The 1,776-nt window shown below is 37.1% G+C and overlaps 1 protein-coding gene across 1 annotated transcript; it reads left to right on the top strand.

The window, feature by feature from the left end:
- Positions 1-1,251: 1,251 nt before the first annotated feature.
- LOC110037868 (expansin-A16-like) lies at positions 1,252-1,741 on the top strand (the record flags this gene model as incomplete). The annotated part of the gene is made up of 1 exon (XM_020742594.1): positions 1,252-1,741. A coding segment is annotated over exon 1 (370 nt), but the record flags the coding sequence as incomplete, so codon positions are not given.
- Positions 1,742-1,776: the final 35 nt, after the last annotated feature.

The following is a 1,776-nucleotide window of genomic DNA, read 5'->3' as shown; positions in this document are numbered from 1 at the left end:
ATTTATTTATTATATGTTTTTAAAAATTTATAATTAAAAATTAAATTTGATCTGAAATTATGTCCAATTAAAAGTTATATCAACTTATGAGCTATTTTTTAGAGATAGATATTGATGGTTCACATTTATAGGATTATATTTTGCTAAATTATAGTCATATTTTAGTTTTGATGATATTATATCAATAAGCATGTTAATTTAATTATATCAATAACTATTTTATTTTTAATAAAAAAAATACATTTTTGTATGATCATTATTATATCCTTCAACATACAACTTGGCTTAAAATTTACATAAAAAAACATAGACATAATAAACTTCTATATTTAGATGCATGGCACCAAAATGTTTACATTACAAAATAAAAAATGCTATTATTAACTTTTTAACAATCAAATGCATCTTTTCGTGCATAAATTTTGACATCAAAATATTATAAATGTAAATATCAAATTTTATGTGTTTTTCCAATAAAGTTGAGCTCAAAATGTATCATTATAATTTGAACTCATGACATGAAAATGAGAAATTAGACTCTCAACCGCCATGTCACGAGTGATCTACAAACAATTTAAATACATAAGACTTATTGATATTTATTTAAAATGTAAAAAACCTTTATTTTATTGAATCTAAATCTATCATGTGAGTCATACCCAAAGAACAAAACGGTGGGACTAGAGATGGGTGATTGAGAGATCACCTACAGATTCGCCTCATCGGGGCTAACTAAAGTATTCTTGGGTTCTATGACTCATTTTATATATTAAAAAAAGAGATCAGGAGGATGGGAATGAGAGAGGTGCTCCTTCTGAAGTATGAGTCGATATTCTAGAGCAAAATAGAAGGACACTAAAATAAAAAATTATCTTTCAGTTCCTGCTTTAATGAGCAGGTTGCAGACAAGTCATAGATAACCGTCCCACTACCTAAGGAGATGGTCAGTCGGTCTTTTGTTAGCAAATGCCAGAAATGGACAGCAAATTGGGAGATAGCGCTTCAACTAATTAACTTGAGAGTTATATATCTTCATATTTTCCGTCATACATGTTTGTCGGCTATTGATTGACAAAGATAATTCTTGGTTGGTCGACCTTAGGCTACCCCTCACGACATGAGTTCTCCAGCCGAACATTTAGCTATTCATTCGGGATTTGAATTCCACTCATGTCTATTTAATTTTTCACGAGAAATGAGCATGAATTTGGGTGCATTTATTGATTTAATTAATTACAAACTTTAAACACAAGCCCGCCTAATGTCTGACTGTAAGTACCAAAAAAACAATTCAGAAAGCCCCAAAAAACGAGCAAAAATCCCACCTTTCAAAACCCTAAACCTTTTGTCTCCTATCTCTCTCCCCCTCCCATGGCGACCATAATCTCTGCCATCCTTCTCTTCTCCTTCTTCCCCTCCCCATCCTTCTCCGCCCCGATCGATGATAAATGGAGCTTAGCAACCGCAACATACACCAGAACCCCCTTCCAGGCCGGAGGAGGAGCGTGCGGCTACACCTTAGAAGCAGAGGACCGGCCGGAATGGATGTCGGAATTGGGGCGGAACACGGCGGCGCTGAGCGGCGAACTTTTCCGGCGAGGAGAGGTTTGCGGTTCCTGCTTCGAACTCCGATGCGTCGATCACATACTCTTCTGTCTCCGAGGAAGCCCTTCCGTTACCGTCACCGCCGTCGATTTCTGCGCGCCTAACTACGGCCTCCCCTCCGTCGACGGCGGGGGGGGCAAATTTCCCCCGCACCACCTCGACCCCTCTCTT

Source organism: Phalaenopsis equestris, unplaced genomic scaffold, assembly GCF_001263595.1.
Source record: "Phalaenopsis equestris unplaced genomic scaffold, ASM126359v1 Scaffold226011, whole genome shotgun sequence".
NCBI lineage: Eukaryota > Viridiplantae > Streptophyta > Magnoliopsida > Asparagales > Orchidaceae > Phalaenopsis > Phalaenopsis equestris.
The sequence above is the reverse complement of the archived record's forward strand: the minus strand, read 5'-3'. Positions and strand labels throughout refer to the sequence as shown.